General features: G+C 33.3%; 1 protein-coding gene across 2 annotated transcripts; it reads right to left on the reverse strand.

The window, feature by feature from the left end:
* Positions 1-9,388: 9,388 nt before the first annotated feature.
* Positions 9,389-16,617, reverse strand: LOC133172505 (uncharacterized). Of its 2 annotated transcripts, none has more exons than XM_061307397.1 (3): positions 15,976-16,617; positions 12,092-12,230; positions 9,389-10,285 (listed from the first exon to the last, which is right to left on the reverse strand). In XM_061307397.1, exons 1-3 carry the CDS (start codon positions 16,098-16,100, stop codon positions 9,596-9,598), a joined length of 954 nt encoding a protein of 317 aa, XP_061163381.1. In that variant the 5' UTR covers positions 16,101-16,617; the 3' UTR covers positions 9,389-9,595. The 2 variants fall into 2 exon arrangements, with proteins under 2 accessions (XP_061163381.1, XP_061163382.1); XM_061307398.1 differs by having other exon boundaries at positions 12,101-12,230; positions 15,976-16,616.
* Positions 16,618-18,358: the final 1,741 nt, after the last annotated feature.

An 18,358-nucleotide genomic window follows, 5' to 3' on the forward strand; every position in this document is an offset into this window, starting at 1 on the left:
GTTCAACTTCCGGGTGTTTGTTATCAAAGAGAGATAACTCTATGTCTCACAATCTCCACTTCCTCATTCCCTAATCATGTTTTATATGGCGAACTGGGTAGATATCCAGTAGAAATATTTATTAAGTCCAGAGTTATTGGGTTTTGGCATAGACTTATTTGTGGTAAACAAGACAAAATATCTTTTCTCTTATATAAATTGTTATTAAAACTTAGAGAACATGACTTAATGCAGTCTAAGTGGATTAATTATGTTGAAAAAACACTAAATGACTGTGGAATGTCTGAGTTATGGTTAAAACAGTATTCTCCAAAGAAAATGTTGGTGTCAAAATTGGTAAAAACTAGATTAATTGATCAATTTAAGCAGAATTGGTATGCCAGTATTTTTGATATGCCAAAAACCCTTAATTATAGGTTATTTAAATTAGAACATAGTTTTGAAAAATATTTGATTTATCTTCCAAAAGATTTGAGAAAAGCTTTATGTTTAGATGTATGAATCACAGATTTCCAATAGAGAAAGGTCGCTTTTGGGGTGTTGACAGAGATTTGTGATCTTTGTTCCTCTATAATAATTTAGGAGATGAATTCCACTATCTTTTAGAATGTGCTTTTTTCAAAAGAGAACGAAAAAAACTTGTTCCAAATATTTTTTATGCTAACCCTAATGTTATTAAATTTTATGACCTGTTAAATTGTAAGGATGCTAAAGTCATTTTTGGACTTGCCAAATTTTGCAAAATTTTATTGTCAGTAATAAATTAATAATAACAAAACAACTGTTTAACATATGTTGTAATACATATAGATTTATTTAATACTAGCAGAGAGTCCTTCTATACTTTGATGTTTTGAACTATACATGTATATAGTAATTAACATTAGTGCCACTCATTTCATGCTTGTATGTTATTTTGTTGTATCATTTGTATTCATATACCCCAGTTGGGGTCTTTGTCTTTAATAAAAACTTGAAACTTGAAAACTTCCATGAAAAAAGTTTTGAAATCCCCCATCCCCACCCCACCCCGTTTTCCCACTTCCACCACAGAGAGAGAGAGAGAGAGAGAGAGAGAGAGAGAGAGAGAGAGAGAGAGGGAGTATAGGTTACCTTTGGAACAAGGTTTTACTATAATTCTACATTTAGATCAACGACTTTAAAATATTACTGTTTTTGATACAAATTTCTATGGTGATACTAATGCAACCTAAATAATTATATTTATTAACATGCAATATAATGATGTTGATGCGCAAAAAATGATTTCGGAAAAGAATTAAGAAAATTTTCATACATGTTAAATATAAACATTTCGAGAAATCTTTAACTACATATATTTGTAGATATCATTAAATTCAGTAGATGTGCATCAAATATTATCAATTCGCATCAAATCAATGAATCAATTCATTTCATGCGAGGCAACGAAAGACTGTTGAGGTCAACGATGTTATGAAATTATTGCTCGCAAAAATTAATTCATGCAGAGCGCGATAAAAATTATTTGTTGTCTACGGATTTTTAACAAACGAGCATACAGGTACATGTATGACCGGCAGGCAGGGGATGCTTACTCCTCCATGGCACCTGACCCAACTTCTATTTTTCGACGTGTTGGCTCTGCTCATAATTTGTATTGTTTAAATGGACTTTTGAGAGTTATCACTGTTCGTTATCTTCACATTTTTTTTTTTGTTTTTTTTTTTTGTTTTTTTTTTGTTTTGTTTTGTTTTTTTTTTTTTTTTGATCTATTAAATTTTTTATGGAACGCCATATTATCGTTAAATCAACCAAAAAAAAAAAAAAAAAAAAGAAAGAAAGAAATGAAGGTGTCATTAATTATTTAAAGATATTATTTCAATTATTAATATTGCTATCATGTCAATTGAACTGATGCATGCATCCGTTGAGTTCAGGAGGACGGTAATTGATTTTATGTGCGCATAAATGCAATCAGTGCGAACATTTTGGAAATGTTGAATAGTAGAGACTATTAAATTAATAATGCTCTCCTCATAGAATTGACGTGCGCATTGATTGAATTAATATCAGATATCAAACTGAAGAGAGCAAAAGTTCAAATACATCGCGAAATTATTCAATTGAATTGATACTCCTATCAAATGTTCTTGCATGGCCGTAGGAACCGGGGGCACGGGGGGGGGGGCATATATAGAATACTGTAGAAAACACCTACTATATGTTTGTGCCCCCTCAATAATAACGTCTGGCGACCTCTTTTTTCTTGCTTGTCAAGGAATTTTGGTAGTTGATAGTGCCCCCCAACTGAAAATGTATGGTTGTGCCCCCTCAAAGTGAAATTGCTTCCTACGGGCCTGTCTTCTTCTATGTTAATTTGGCGCTTCGTAAAATTTACCCAAAAGTTATTATTTATGTTGACGTGCATAAATAACTTGTAAATCGATATACTTTCATCTCCCATGCTGGAAGTCACATATGTTAAGTAGCGACGTAACTAATATACGTATACATATATTATTGTTGCACGTCAAATTTACTAAATTGTAAACTTAGATCAATATTTTTAAACCAATATTTAGCTAGGTTGATATAACTTACAGCAATAGAATCTATCATGTAAAAGGAGGTGCTTTAAATATTACGTGGAAACACCAAGACACAATACACAATATGAATTAATATATAAAAAAAGAAGATAAAATACTATATAATATAATATAATATTTTATCTTTGAAATAATAATTCGAATATGGGAAAAAGATATACCACCATACCTAGTCTTTATTTGTAACAATTCATATTGAAGGAAAATGCGTATGTTTTAAGTCAGTGTGGTAATTTTTAGGTCAACAGCATGTCAACATAAATAACTTTCAACAAAGATTATGGATCGACATTATTTAATAAGCTGCATGCATCTCGCATGTGAAATGTCATACATTGGGGGGGGGGGGGGGGAGGTATTTGATATTTAATGAAAATTTTCCTAATTCTTATCCGTTCACGTTTTTCTCGCATATCAACATAGTTATTATTTATATTGCATGTTGACATGTGTTTTGTTGTATTTCGACATAACTATGTAGCTTTTGACATAATCTACAGAAAAATAACTTGCATATACATGGAGGGGAATATGCCACCATAAAGGGGAAATATTAAGTTGGCATTTTTCTGCCCCTTACATGCAAGATAAAAGAAATTTAAAGAGAGAAAAGTATGTCAGCATAAAGATTATTATGTCTATATACAAAATAACAATAATATATATATTATGCATATACGATTTCTCCTTGCCCTTAGCTTTGTCTTCTTGTAAGTTCATTTTTCAATACTACTACTGTTCTCTCTCTTTTCTACCTCGTAGACGCAAGTATCCTGTCAATTTAAACAATTGTTCAAATATTGTTATAGCAACGAATTTACATGTACATGTACATGCATTTATACGGATTTCTAGAGTTCATTACCGTGGTAACAGGAAATGATTGAGCACCTTTTAACTTGTAGCTTTTTTAAAAAAAAATATTAATTAGCAATGCATGTGCACAGTCTTTCATGTTTTTCACACATTTTCCCCCATTCTCATGTTACTATGATACATATTAACCACGAAGGCAATTATTTTATAAAGCCCCCCCCCCCCTTAAAGGTGGAGGGTGTGCGTAATTCTTCAGTGCTTCGTACAGGTAAAGGAGTTGAATGATTTATTTTAATTAATAAACGCCGTGAGAGCCCATTCTGACAAAAGGGAGGACCATCTATTTTATTAATGTTTTTAAGTTCATAGCCATTTAAATGAAGTGTCGGTCCTGTGGCAGGGGTCACAACCTATAGCCCTATAGCCGGATGAAGTCTGTAATGATTGAAAAAAGGGGGAGCTTATAGAAACCTCCACAAAATCTTAATGTCAACAACTGTTCAAAAATTAATTCACAGAGGCAGCATTATTTTCACCTTCAAAATGTGAATTAATCGTGAAAGAGGCGGACAACATTAAAACCAAAGAATTTCTGCCTAAGGTTCAACACCCCTCTGTTCACTTTTTGTAAAATTTTTGATAACTTTTACTTTAATGCTTATGATTTTTACAAATATTAAAATACACATAATTATAGTATACATTGCGAGGCAAATTTTAACAGAAATGGCCTTTTAACTTGACAATTTTATAAAGGAATAAATCCCGAATAATAGTCATCAATCACAGTGAGAGTTATTTCTCTTATCAGAGGAATGATAAACCCTAAATTATCTCCCTTAGAAATCTCCAATCCTTGATTCTCAACTGAGAAATAGTCCTTTGACGAAATGCTGTCAAAATTTTCATACCAAGTCATCGCTTTTTGTGCATCACGAAATGATAGTATTAAATATATGTGTTTCTTGTGAATGCCTAGCGCAGAATTTTCTCTTGACATCAGTCTTTGTAAGCAATTTCAGTATATTACATGTTTATTTTATCATTGAAATAAGAATAATTCTCCTCTTATAACGTATACGACAATATTTTTGTTGGATTCATTTTTTTTCTCGTGGAGGACAAGAAAATGTCGGAACTATATCCATCAAATTAATTCTATAGAGCTTCCATTTCGAGGAATTATATGTATCTATTATTTTTCTCAGCTTAGGCGTGATTTATCAGGACTCAATAAAACATGCGTATATGTCCTTTAATAATCACGCTCAATCTGTCCATGGATTCGAATTCTGTTAAGAAATTTTGCATAGCAACGTGTAATGACCCAAAGTTCAAGAAAGAACCCATTATCTATAACTTCCTGTGTGAATTAGAAGCAGCAGAAGAGATGCCGATTTCTGAATATTGAAAATATCCTAGGGACTACCGGTACTTATAAGAGACTATAAATTTCAACATTTTGTCCCAACCAAATCTTTTAACCAGAGATTATTTGCAAGAAAGTTTGTTTTACATATGTTTTACTCCTTAAAAAAATTCTACAATATTGTTTTTGTTTTTTTTTGTTTGTTTGTTTGTTTTTTGTGGCTTTCATTTATATTGACTGATTTTGATAATTGGCGGAGAGGCATGGTCATTTTCATCGTCTTTTCGAGGAAAAACATTGTAAGATGTCTTTCAGTACATAAGGTCATTTCCGCATTAACTTCCATTGTTGAGGAGCAATTTTAGTCAAACAATACAAATATTTATGAGGAAAGAATCCTTGACATTTGAATGAAATCTGTGAGAATGTACATGCAACTCAGTCGTGTTATGTGGTTCATGAAATACAAACAAGCCTGTTTGAGAAGTGTCTTATTCTTATGAACTTTCAAAACTAAAATAAAAAATGAATTCATATCTTTTTATGCCCCCGTAATCGAAGATTCGGGGGTATATAGTTTTTGCCATGTCCGTCTGTCTTTTTGTCTGTCCGCAAAAATTTGATTTTGCCCATAACGTTTGATTGATTGGAGCTATGGCTTTCATATTTCACAAGTGTATTTCTTGTGACTAGACCTTCCTTTGGGTACCAACATATTTGATCTCTTGACCTTGACCTTGGAGTTCGACCCACTTTTGCAAAAAATTACCTAACTTTAACCTTGGCCATAACTTTTGAACAGTTGGTGCTAGGGCTCTCATATTTCACATATGTATTCATTGTGACAAGACCTTTCCATGGGTGTAAATATTTTTGACCTTGACCTTAGAGTTTGACCCACTTTTAAAAAAAACTATAACTTTGGCCATAACTTTTGAACAGTTAGAACTAGGACTTTCAAATTTCACAGGTGTTTTCCTTGTGACAAGACCTTCCTTGGGATACCAATAATATTTACCTTTTGACATTGACCTTGGATATTGACCCACTCTTAAAAAACGCTAACTTTCGCCATAACTTTTGAACAGTTGGTGCTGGGTATTTATATATTGAATGTGTATTTCTTATGACAAGGTCTTCACCTGCATACCATTAATTTTGACCTCTTGACCTTGGAGTTTGACCCACTTTTAGAAAATATTAACCTTGACCATAACTTTTAAATGGTTGGTGCTTGGGCTTTCATATTTACCAGGTATATCCCTTGACACAGGTCCTTCTTTGGGTGACATTTTTTTTTTATCTCTTGAGCTTGACCTTGGAATTGAATTGCATTTGAGAAACTTTAACCTTCGCCATAAGCTGCCATACGGGGGCATCAGTGTTTCAAACACATCTTGTTTTAATTAAAAAAAAAAGAAGCAAATAGCAGTATTGCCCACTGGATAACTGTGATACACACGCGGCTTAATTCAAACCTACCTGTATTATGGCCTTGGTTTATGTAACACTAAATTTGCTAGATTTCTGTCATCTTCCTGTTGTCAGAGCAATCGTGTTTTACTCCCTGTTGTAGAATTGGATGCTTATATCAAGTTATTCTTTGATAATTTGTCTACATTATTGTCCTTGTGACAACGTGATGAAATGTCTGCTCAAGAGGTATCAAGGGAATTTCTTGAACTTATTTTTATTCATTCATAGCCTTTTAATAAAGACTATGAATTCTCATTTCTTGGTTTCGTTTACATTATTACTGTTATTAAACTACATATAGTTAATCAACACACTCAAATTTTAGTGGAATTATCCCCATCAGCTGATTAGCATTATCATAAAGAACTACGCACGCCTACATTGTACATATATTTATTTCAATATTAATGGCAGTTAGGCTATGAAAACTTGTTTGAATGCATAGTAGAGTTCATTAGTAACGGACTGATGTTTTTAATACCAGTGTTGAATAGTTAATCGCTCTTAATTACAACTACATGTACTTATAAGCGTGTACATGTACTTAAAATAGCGGATAGGAAACAGTGCAAAAGGAACTGAAATGTGATTAACACTAAAATAAGTACGTTTTAAGTCTGAGTACGTTTACAGAATTAGGTTTGTTGCTGACTGTCACAGAAATATGTTGGGTTGTCAAATCCACAGAATACGAGGCGAAGCCGAGTCTTTTACGGACTTGAACAACCCAAAATTTTTGTTGACAGAAACAAATCCAAAAGTGTTTTGATTTTCGGTTGTTTTAGTATTTCTCTTTATTGATAAAAAATTTCCTTATCAATAAAGAGAGATATTTAATACGTCAAGTACCAGTGCCTACAGGATATCAATTATAATTAAAGGGTTTCTCGTGTGTGCGTATCTCCTTGTTTCGTCATCTTGTTTTCTGATTACGTCAGTGAAAAGGAGTGCTACTCTAAATTTAATCAAAGCATATCAAAATCTTTAAAAAGCGAAAATAACGCTGCCGGCTGCCATAATTTTTGTGATCGGCCGAGGCCGATCACAATTGATTCCATATGAAGCATATGGCAATGTTTGCGTACACATAACGCGAAAGACAACAGTAGTTTCTGTAAATAAATTCTTTCATACCATCGAAAATGCTTAAAATCACTAGAGAGATTTTTTCGAACATTTTCTTTGCAATTTATATTTCAAGCTGAACGAAACAAAATGTGGACAAGAATTTGATTTTTTTTTTGTCGATTGGTTCCCTGACATTGGTTGACAAGGGAAAAACCAACGACAGTGTCTCAGGGATCAAGACCATAGGACCAGTTCTAGCGATTTGTACAAAATTAACTTGATAACAATTGTTTCGAGAGGAATAAACAAAGGTAATCAAAGATTACGAAGCTCACCTCGACGAATGTTATCTATAATTAAGGCAAATTTCACATATTTTTTTTTCTAGTTAGGATACATCCCAAGATCAATATCCATGCAAGTTTGGTTTAAGTAGGACTTATAGTTACTTGAAAATAGACCTGCTCCAAAAACTTTTAAGTTATTTAGTAATCAAGAAAATTGTGCTGAGTTCCAACATCCAAAGCAAGTCTGGAAGTTTTCATCCTTAGATGCACCATCTATGCAAGTTTAATCATAACAGGCCATAATATTATAAACCTTCTCCAAAAAATTACCCTGGTCACTCATCTGGAAAATGTAGGTCAGATTCAGAATCAAAAGCAAGTCTGGAAGTGTCCATCCCTAGATACATCATCCATGCTAATTTGGTTAAAATATAGCAAAAATTCACTCATGTGGAAAATCTAGGTCAGATCCAGCATCCGAAGCAAGTGTGGTAGTGTCCATCCCTAGAAGCATCATACATGTAAGTTTGGTCCAGGTAGGGCTTATAGTTACTTGGGAATGGAACTGCTCCAAAAACTTTAACCTGGTCACTCATCCGGAAAATGTAGGACAGATCCAACATCCGAAGCAAGTGTGGTAATGTCCATCCCTGGATGCATCATCCATGCAAGTTTGGTCCAAGTAGGGCTTATAGTTACCTGGGAATGGACCTGCTCCACAAAACTTTAACCTAGTCACTCATCTGAAAAATCTAATTCAGATCCAGCATCCGAAGCAAGCATGGTAATGTCCATCCCTAGATGCATCATCCATGCAAGTTTGGTCCAGGTAGGGCTAATAGTTACTTGGGAATGGACCTGCTCCAAAAACTTTAACCTGGTCATTCATCCGGAAAATCTAGGTCAGATCCAGCATCCGAAGCAAGTGTGGTAGTGTCCATCCCTAGATGCATCATACAAGTTTGGTCCAGGTAGGGCTTATAGTTACTTGGGAATGAACCTGCTCCACAAAACTTTAACCTGGTTACTCAACTGGAAAATCTAGATCAAATCCAGCATCCGAAGCAAGTATGGTAGTTTCCATCCCTAGATGCATCATACATGCAAGTTTGGTCAAGGTAGGACCAATAGTTACTTGGGGAATGGACCTGCTCCAAAAACTTTAACCTGGTCACTCATCCGGAAAATGTAGGTCAGATCCAGCATCCGAAGCAAGTATGATAGTGTCCATTCCTAGATGCATCATCCGTGCAAGTTTGGTCCAGGTAGGGCTTATAGTTACTTGGGAATGGGACTTGCTCCTAAAACTTTAACCGGGACGCCGACGCCGGGGGTATAGCATAAGCTCATCTCGACTTCGTCGAGGTGAGCTAAAAACCATACAAATGTTACAACAAAGACATTAATAACAATGTTATTTATGTCCCTGGTCACGGAAAATATTAATTCGGTCATGATTTTTTGCTTGGTAGTGCCCCTCCCCTCCCCAAACTGAAAAAATTTTGGTAGTCCCCCCACCCCCAACTGAAATTGCTAGAAAGAGGTGAGAGGTAAACACTTGCCGATCATTTCTTTTAAAAGGAATACTTTTTTGTAGATTTGGATGACATGATAACGACGTTTTATCCGCTATGTTGCCGTCCAAATTTTGCTACTCCCCGTCCAAAGAAATGTTGATGGTAAGCATGTGACTTCCTTTATCCAATGACAGCATCATTCTAGTCCGAGCCAAAACAAACGTATTCAGATCTGTGTATAAATATAATACATTATAAAACTAATTCTTTGCACTCAGAACGTTTAATTTCAGTCTCAAGCTAGACGTTTCATGCTCAAATTTTTATGTATATATATATTTGGATTCATTTTCTTATCATACACATGTAATATTATAACACAACATAATAAAAATATAATGCAAAACACAATGCTACGGTACACACAACGAATATAACAACAGTTCTTGGGTACATCATGTACAAAATCAATCATTCTTCCTCATCAAGCTTATTTAAACCGAATTGTACATTGTCATAAATGCTCATCTTTGAAGATGAAACCTGATCAAACGTCATAGGTCGTTTAGCAGACGGATGCACCAAAGGAGTAGGTTCTGGGATGTCGTCTGCTAAAGAAGAGTTAGTTGCCCACCGAGGAGACTGTTGCTGATTTAACATTGGCGTGGAATCTCCGGGATTATCGTAATCCTCATCATAACGCGAGCTAAATCCGGGATAGACCTGTACAGCGTAATTAGAACTTTGTTGTTGTCTTGAACTTAAGGTACTATATGGAGTCGGCTGCGAGGAATTGACCGGAAATAGCTGTCGTGCGATTCGTTGTTGTTGCTGATAGTATTGTTGCTGCGGTTGTTGCTGATACTCATACGAGGGTTGCCCCGCATTGTATGTTGAGTATTTAAGATTACCTCCTTCAATTGCTGGAGGATATGTCAGCGAAGTTTGATATGGCACCGAGTTTCCCCTGTCTTGATAGGTCACTGTCGCACTATGTGGGGGATTACCACCGAGAGTCACAAACTTTTTCGATGTTCCCGCTCCCCCTCCGATTCGACCATTACGGACACTGGATGGGGAAGGTGGCGGCTTTTTGTCAATGACGGCATATGTTGGTATAAAGTCTGAAGCTCTTTTGTTGTCTGAGGATGTGGTGTCATTCTGAAAAGTTAAAATTTTGAGATGCATAAAGTTCAGTATATAATCAACGCAAACTTCTTACTCGTTGGGTACAAAGAATGACCTAATTAAGTTGAGGAGAACTTGTATTGTTGTTTTTGAAGGCCTTACTCAATGTTTTTCATTTCAAAAATGTATGTAAAAAATAGGTAAAAATTAAAATTTTACCAATTTTTATGTATGTCAAAAATAAAAAGGGAAAGAAAATTGAGAGAAAAAAGTTCAAGTTTTGATTCCTATAGAGGAAAGGTTCACTTTCTGATTCTCTTTACGGCTTGGAGACACTTGTCTGCCTGTCTGTCTGTCCGTGCATGTATAGCTGTCTGTCTCAAAATTGTGTCTGTGCTTTATATTAATTTCGAGTCCTTCACTTCTTTAGTATACTTAAACACTTTTTTAGAATTTAAATAAAGGTAATATCTCAAAGATCAAGGTCACTGAAAAACACAGTCTGGTCTTTAAAGTATCTATTGACTGAAACTAAATCTATTTCATGCTATTACTTATGAACTACAGGTTAATTATGATATTGAAATAATGTCCTACAGTGTATATAAAAGGTCAAGGACACTGTGCAATAAGATATACATGTATATTGAAATCGCGTGACCATGCAGTTGACCTTGAAAAGGAATGAATTTAAACTTTGATGTTCATGACATCATATTGTAAACTTTGAATTCAGTAGATCAAGGTAAGAGCGAAATTTACAACATCCAGGGATATCCGGGCAGGACATGGTTATTCTAGTCAAAATAATTGCATTCGGGGTTTTTTTTTTGTTTTTTGTTTTTGGTGTGTGTGTGTATGTGTTTGTTTGTTTTGGTTAGATGCGTTTGTTTGTTTGTTTTGTTATTTCTATATATATATATATATATATATATATATATATATATATATATATATATATATATATATATATATATATATATATATATATATATATATATATATTTACATTTACTTTGTGAAATATAACATTTAAAGCTGTTACAATTTTTATTTCAATATCCAATCCAAATTTGGACTACCATGTAACCAAAAAAAATCTATTGAATATACATGCCAGTGTGTGTGTTAAAGAAAATTATTTTGATAAATCTTATCCGCGAGTTGAACATTTATTAACAGTAGAGAAGAGAACATTTCATGATATGATTGCGATTTATTTATAGACGGAGGAAGCAGTGATGCACCCAAGAATTAAAACATTTAAATTGTTTGCATCATTTCTTAACTCAAAATTAAGATGTTTCACGATAATCGCATTTTGATACAAATTAACCAAAATTCAAGGGTCTAAGAACAGATGCTACAAAGAAACTTTTTTTCCCAAACATCATGAAAATAACAGCTAAGTCTATATAAAGAGTGTAAAATGAATAAGTTTTGTCGCATAAAGTTTTCATTTTTCATTCAGTTTCTCAAAAATGCCCCATAAAGTTATAGAAAATTGTACAGATTTATCAGGGCGGTGGCAAAGAGGAATAAATTTGAACATCATCGAAAGTCAAAATATTAAAGATCTGATATGTGTATCAATTACAACCAAAATAATCCAACAACATATACCAATCCATGCATCCAATTTTTTGTTTATAGCATGTGTCCTTAAAGCTAATACTTAATTAAAAAGTCTAGATAAAAATAGCATGATAAAGGCAAGTATTTGTGTTTTTTACATGAATGGGTTATCTACAAACTAACACAGCACAGCAGTTGCCGTTACCTTTTAAACTTTCCTAAGCATGCTTAAAAAGCAATTTGGTTTGCTTTGAAGAGACTTACAAAACTTACAGCTTGGGTTTGCGTGCCTTCGTCTTTAACGTACAGCACAAAACAGGCGTGCAGGCACAACAGCAGACAGATCAAAACCAGGATCAGGCCAATACCGAAAAATATCGCTCCTCCAACCGTTAATCCGGGGCTGAAAAAGACAGAGCCACCTTAAACAGATATTACATGTGAGATGGTCATTGACTTATCATACAATGTACCGAAACTTCCCTTTGTATTTCACTTCATATTTTTAATATTACACTAAAGAAATATTGGTTGTTGAACTACTTTATCGAGTTTAAAGGTCGGGATTTATTAGAGAATTTTTTTATTTCTTAAATAAAATCTGCAACATGATGACTTTGTGTCATGTTTCAGATTTTATTTAAGAAATAAAATATGACAGAAAGGACAATAATCTAGCTGAAGTTAGATCGTCCATCCGCGCCTCTTTCAGCTATGTCTGATTTCGGATCGGGAATTTTATTCTGATTGGATGGTCCTAAATATTCTGAAATCTATGGAATTTCAACGAAAAAAATCTCTAAAACTAATCGATTTTCCGTTTTCCTAGTCAGTGCGAAACATTTTTGAAGAGATCCCCATTCCAAATCTAATCTTCGAATTATCGATAAATAAAAAATATGCGCTATTTCATAATCTCTAATAAAATAAATGGGCAACCATAATATATCATATCTTAACATGATCAATAATTATAGTTTTCTTCGTAGGGAACGGAAATTACATTAATTGCCTGTGATTTAATTTGATTTTTCTAATAGTCTTGTCTATAGAATCAAGCAATTTATTCGCGAATCGGACAAATATCTCGTTTGATGAAAACTTTTTTTTTGAAAGTATAATCATCTCATCAAATTCAGTGGGCGTATATATTTAATTAAAATTCAAGTGCTTTCGTTCCTGGTTAGATCAATATGTGTACACACACAAAAAACAAACCACACTGCCGTGAGAAATTCAATAAAAACTGAGATTTCTCGAGAAAGGATTTTAAAATAAGATTTATATGTGTATCATTTGGCCAAATGATTCGACGAATATAACAGATGAAACTTCAAGCAGCATTTAGCTTATTTTGAAGTCAACATCCTGTATATGATACGATAAACAATTTTCCAGCAGATGCCAAATTCTCCATGGAATGAAGAATAGAACAAAAACTCAAATGATTCCTTCAGGAACTCCATGCATAAATTGCTCACACGTGTGTTTTACTCTTTGAGTAATCAGTGCTTAGTTCAGCAAACATTCTTTTTTCTGATATTAGAGATTTTATGTCGCCTTTCATGATAATGTCTCATAACGCAACAAACGAGTGCGCAAAACTAAGGCACTTGAATCTGAGAATGAAGCTGAAATTGGATATATATATATATATATATATATATATATATATATATATATATATATATATATATATATATATATATATATATATATATATATATATATATATATATATATATATATATACATACATACATATATATATATATATATATATATATATATATATATATATATATATATATATATATATATATATATATATATATATATATATATATATATACATACATACATATATATATATATATATATATATATATATATATATATATATATATATATATATATATATATATATATATATATATATATATATATATATATATATATATATATATATATATGTATATATATATATATGTATATATATATATATATGTATATATATATATATATATATATATATATATATATATATATATATATATATATATATATATATATATATATATATATATATATATATATATATATATATATGTATATATATATATATATGTATATATATATATATATATATATATATATATATATATATATATATATATATATTCTTATAGTTCCTCATCCTCTTCATTTCAATGGTATCAACAGTTTTAGAAAGGAATTGATATATGATTTAAGATTAGTAGCCTTTGAGCTAAATAGAAGTCTAGACCTAGTAGTATATCTTATATCGAAATTATATTTTATTCACTGATAAAGATTTTAAGGAATGTATGGTAAAAAAATTCAGCATTAACAGGTGCGAGATATATAAGATTAATAAGGATCATTTTATGTTTAAAAAAAATCATCTATAGATTAGAAACTTCAAGTAAATCACGGTAACTCGTTTCATCTTCAACAAAACATCTTCGATCAGCCCGAGGCAGCTACAAAATTTGGTACTGACGGTTGCACAAATTCGGTATAATCCGGGCATGTTTGCTTTCCTATTCTGTAATGACACGACAAATAATAATGCATTACAACATCTTTACGCTGCACCACTATATTTATTTGTGGAGAAATGTACGACGGGATCGCTAGTGACTTGGTAACAAACAACACATGTTAACTGGCATGATAACAAATATTTTTGTGGCGAGACAAACTGCAGTGAGAATGACGACGTGCAATCAGCTTCTTCGGCGAAGGACGACTTCTACTGCGTCCGCTATTTTCGTAACGTTGTCTTCTAATACGTCCGCGCATATCCAAATGTGATTTTCTTTTCAATAGCGCTTACTTAAATCAACAAAATTGGATTCCTAAGCAAAGATTAACACAACGCAATATCCCGCATAGCATAACGATCGAAAGGAGTCATCTTGTTTCTTACTTTTAGAATAGCGTTTGCCCTGTAGAGCAAAGAAAGTCAATGGAACAATTATTTTACTTAAAACTTATTATACACAACAAGCGAGAAAATTACAAAACGCAATTAGTTATCCTAAGAAAAACTTCTAACCCCACAGAAAGCTTACACGAATTGCTAGTGATATATAACATCTGGAAATAGATCAAGTAAATTGGCATGCAGTGCTCATCGAATGTTATCCGACGATAGCTGTTAATGGAAAAGAGAACGTTAAACGATAAAATTAATATGAAGTATTATCGCATTGAATGTCCGCAGATTCTCGTACAAGACGTATGGATTATCCTCTAATGTGGAAATCATAGTTATAAAAATATTCTATCACGTAAAAAAAATAAACTAAACTACCTGCTGGTGTAATAGATTGGTATTCGTTTTAAAGGATGTACTGGCAAAACATCACAGAATGCAAAGAATGGCCAGTTTATTGCGGAAATAAATTTTGCGCGTTGTTTTGATAAGGTAGAAGACAAATTCCTAATTACTGAACTTTTGTGTGAGGGACTTCTCGTAAAGTCGTATCTGGAAAACATCAAATTCGATCTTATGTTTCTTATGTGTGTGTGTGTAAGAGAGAGAGAGAGAGAGAGTATCAGTTGAGACATAAATTTCGCAAATACGCACATAAAAATTTCTTGATTTCCTTTTATTCAAGGTGCCAGAGTTTTGACCTCTGATCCCCATTAAAGACTTGGCAGATGTGCAGATAGATTGACCACGAATAATTGACATATTTATAATTTGGTTTCACCGTTCCGCCCAGATTTGTGCATCGAATGTGGTTTACACTAGTAATTAAAGTAATTACCGACTAATTTTGTACATCTGAGCGGACGTACAAATATAAACACGCATGTTCTTCGTCCTTTTTCTCTACTGCGTTACTGTATATGAAATTTCTTTTGCAATTGGAGTAGAGTCGTAGAAATAAAACATAAGTACGTGTATTTTGGATGACGATAAGGTTTATAACGTTTTCTAAGGTAATAAAAGACGATGCGAATTCCAATGATGGCGCTGTAGCGATCGAAGACAAATAGAATCAATATACATCTTAAACCCTTACAGAAAATGTACAAGTTATTGAGATAACATGCATATTAATCAGCTTATGGATTTCACCAAAAAAAAAAGATGAGATTGTCCATTTCATTACCTTCCAATAGCCAGCAGCACAATACCCACAAACACGAAGACGGAGGCGAGCCCTAGTATCCCCACTACAGCCCGAGGGGGCAGCAACCACTGATGAAAGTTCTTATAAATGCGTGTCCCCTCCATTTCTCAACGTCACATAGATCTTCATAGCTTTATTTAATGGACTCCATATCACATTACACTTGGTCAATACAAGATGTATCGCACAGAATGGTCTTTGATGATTAGGTCATTATTGTGAATTAAGAAGCAATCCGTTGAACTATTAATTGGAAAAATTTAAAAACTTCTATGATAAAGACATCAGCCGCAATGTTTATACTGGTCAATACTATTCAATGGGTCGATATCTTGTGTTTATCGCTTGTATTTACACTGGGCATCCACTTCTCAATGAAAGCATTCCACGGTGACCGGAACACAAAGGGCCTTCCTCTCTTGAATTCGTTAACGATATTCACTGATCCCCAAGTCGCTAGCTCACAGCATCGCTCTATTCCGCCGAGGAACGCGCTTATTTTCCCGAGAAACTTGTTGGGGAAGAAGATTCATCGAGGCAATTTTTTAAGACGATAAATATCTCTGGTTGTGTAATGATTTCATCATATGCTCATTATTCTCTCCACAATATGTTATCCTGCCAGCAACATATGTATAATCACAGGTCTTATTTCACCGATCTGGATCCACCTCAGATGAAAGGGACACATGCACGAGTAGAACACAAAAACTGTTGAAACCTAGCCTTATTTAGTTTTAAAACTTAAAAACACGAAGATCATACTAAATTCATAAGTAACACAGCTGCTGTATCTTAGGATTTTGATTAATAGTGTGAGTCCATTCGAGAATATTTTGATTAATTTGTTAAGGTAAAAAAAAAAACTAATTACAGAAAAATCTTTTAATGCTAAATTATATATGGTGAACATGGTGAAGAAACTTTCTTTCATAACGTGCTGTATAAAATCACAGATTTTATCTTATTATTATTTTAATCTTCTGCCCAGATTCTCGGCTTATACATTACAGAGAATAGCCAAACTGTCATGGCTACGTTATATATTTTGAGAATTCTTATTTAGTTATTCTTTTGGAGACTGCTCGAGAAAGAAAACTCTATCTTTTACAGATGAATGTAAAGCAAGTAATAGTTTTCCATACACAATAAAGTTCAGATTTGACTTTGCACAATTAATCTGCCAGGCGTCTGGCAGCTATTATCATTCATAAAAAAAGAATAAAACATATGTGCATGAACAAAATTCATAAAAGTTTTGAATCATTAACTTTCAAGGAACTTCACTTAATAATGCAAGTTGCAGAGAATTGGATATGACTATAAATCCCGAAACCTGGAATTATTTGTGGGGCTGACGTCCTGTACTATACCGATATATTTTTGCAGGAGTCTGGGAATTCAGACTTTGATTTACAATGTGCGGTGCTTGACAAACTTGCATAATCTCTCTTGACTGTTTAGTGCATGTAGATTTATGTTGATTGTAAAAGAAACAAAGACATCATTTTGTTGATTGTCGAGTGTGATACCCTGGCTGCGGTAATGCAGATAACCCAAGGGTACCGGAAGTGTACATCCAACGTGGCCCTTGGCATCTCACTCGGCATCACAGGGCAAAATGGTCGTTGGTGCATTGCGTGACGCAGGTATAATACTGCAAAAATAAGCATGTACATTGCAATCAAGTTTCTATCTGGCTTTAAAAAATGGTCTGCAATATCTTTTTTAAAAAGGTTGATGAAAGGTTAGGAAACATGGGTGAATAGCATTTTTCTATTAAGCAGATTTTTTTCATATCGTTTCCAAAGCTGAGCTTGACGTGCAGGTGTACCATAGAGGAAATAAAGCAGTAGCTTAAAAATGTTTAAAAGGTTTTACAGTTCACTTATTATACACGTGAAAAAAAAAAGATATGTCAGGATTACACGGATGCCCCCGCCGACATGCAAGTTTTTAAATATGTTAAAGTCCAAGAGTGTGAAAATAAAATTGGGTGGAAATGGCATGCATTAAACTGCTGCTTTTGCTTTCTAGAATAGGTTTTCTATACCACAACTACATGAGGTACGTGAAATGGTGATCACTTACAAGCAAAGTAATAAACAAGACTCCAAAACGGTAAATAATTTGAAATTTGAAAGTCTAACGGTCATAACTTTTGTAAAAATTGGTAAATCAATAGAATACTCTTTGATCTGTATAGTCATCAACGAAAGAGACAAACCAAAGAGCATTATCTGCAAGCACAAAAAAGTATGGAAAGCAGTGAATTATCAGAAAATTTCGAATTCTAATGGTCATACCTTTGTTTGATATAGGTCAATCAACATGAAACGAAAACTTTATCTGTAAGTCATCA

Source organism: Saccostrea echinata, unplaced genomic scaffold (assembly GCF_033153115.1).
Source record: "Saccostrea echinata isolate AGI-Se365-2 ecotype Australia unplaced genomic scaffold, CSIRO_AGI_Sech_v1 ptg000054l, whole genome shotgun sequence".
Lineage (NCBI taxonomy): Eukaryota > Metazoa > Mollusca > Bivalvia > Ostreida > Ostreidae > Saccostrea > Saccostrea echinata.

Excerpts from the sequence above, each read along its gene's own strand:
- LOC133172505 (XM_061307397.1), bottom strand. The coding sequence starts at position 16,100 with ATGGAGGGGACACGCATTTATAAGAACTTTCATCAGTGGTTGCTGCCC. Across the intron at positions 12,231-15,975 it reads GTGCTGCTGGCTATTGGAAG|CCCCGGATTAACGGTTGGAG; the intron begins GTAATGAAATGG and ends TGTCTTTTTCAG. Across the intron at positions 10,286-12,091 it reads AAACCCAAGCTGTAAGTTTT|AATGACACCACATCCTCAGA; the intron begins GTAAGTCTCTTC and ends TTAACTTTTCAG.